Genomic DNA, 1,439 nt, shown 5'->3' with positions numbered 1-1,439 from the left:
GTGTGTGCAGGGTACAATTTGTGGGTGATCATGCATAACAAAACATGGAAGAATGTAATCCGTATACCATTCCAATAATAAGGGTGGGACTCAGCATATGCCTCTCGATACAATATCATCACGATACTTATGCTACGATACGATATCTTGCAATTTATTACCTTTTTTTCCAACTTCTTATTTTTCCCAATTTCAAATGACATACCAACACTTTTCGGACCACAATGTTCCAAAATCAAATAGCACAACATGGTGTCATCCTAAAACACATTGCTTTCAGGCCGAGGACCGGAGTTCACAGTCACCTATCCAGCAACGCCTGCTGACACGACGGAGCTCTCTATATACTTTTACTTTTTTTTTTACTTCTATTTTAGGTACTATATAACAGTAGTGTGGACTCACCGTGGCTGACTGAATGCAGTTTGACTGTTTTGGAGATCTTCTCTTCGTAGTTGGGCGTGCAGGACTTCCGGCTGACTTTGGACTTGAACAGAGTGTTGACCAGCGTGGACTTTCCCAAACCACTCTGCCCTGCACACACATAACACCAAAGAAACGTTGTTATTTGTCACATCCAACTGCAGTACAATGTAGTGAATTTCAATATCTTTAACCCATCCTAAGCATCAGGAACAGTGGGCACATCCACATACAGGGGTATACTGGGGTTCTGTGTCTCTCGAACCGCCAATCTTGTGGGTGAAGGCTGACCCCTTTCTACACTCTGGGCCACATGCCAAGTGTGTGTAAGAGTGTATTGCGTTTATTTCTGCCATGTCTCCTTATCTGAAGAAGACAATGAAACCCCTGCCAAATATAGTTGCTCCGTGCCGACGGTAGTTCCACTGGATTTCACTCATTTTCGGCCGGATGTCCGTCCCCGTCCTTCCTCGTCTTCCTTTGTGTTGGTGGATTTCTGAGGACTATGGTTACCTGGTCCTCAGATCTCTGCAGGGTAAATCCAGACACTAGTCAGACATCTGTCCAATCTGAGGACCTATGGTTACCTGGTCCTCAGATCTCTGCAGGTAAATCCAGAACGCTAGCTAGACTATCTGTCCATCTGAGGACTATGGTTACCTGGTCCTCAGTCTCTGCAGGTAAATCCAGACAGCTAGCTAGATTATTTGTCCAATCTGAAGACTATGGTTACCTGGTCCTCAGATCTCTGCAGGGTAAATCCAGACAGCTAGCTAGATTATTTGTCCAATCTGAGGACTATGGTTACCTGGTCCTCAGATCTCTGCAGGGTAAATCCAGACAGCTAGCTAGACTATCTGTCCAATCTGAGTTTTCTATTGACGACTAAAACTACTTCTGAACGTACACACGTTACACCAAAACAACTTCCTTCCTGAGACTATTTAGCAGAGGCACCGTGGTTCCGTCCGGAGCTTAGCCCCGCCCATGACGATTGTGATTGGTTTAAAGAAATG

At 44.9% G+C, this 1,439-nt stretch overlaps 1 protein-coding gene across 3 annotated transcripts in view; it reads right to left on the bottom strand.

The window, feature by feature from the left end:
• Positions 1–1,439, bottom strand: part of septin12 (septin 12) — an 80,267-nt gene that overhangs the window by 14,717 nt on the left and 64,111 nt on the right. For all 3 annotated transcript variants that reach the window (XM_032536873.1, XM_032536875.1, XM_032536874.1), the window contains one exon: positions 406–534. In XM_032536873.1, coding sequence (XP_032392764.1) covers positions 406–534 — 129 coding nt within the window. The remainder of the gene's footprint in view (positions 1–405; positions 535–1,439) is intronic.

The sequence above is a fragment of the Etheostoma spectabile genome, chromosome 15, assembly GCF_008692095.1.
Source record: "Etheostoma spectabile isolate EspeVRDwgs_2016 chromosome 15, UIUC_Espe_1.0, whole genome shotgun sequence".
Lineage (NCBI taxonomy): Eukaryota > Metazoa > Chordata > Actinopteri > Perciformes > Percidae > Etheostoma > Etheostoma spectabile.
This window is presented reverse-complemented; position numbering and strand designations above follow the sequence as displayed.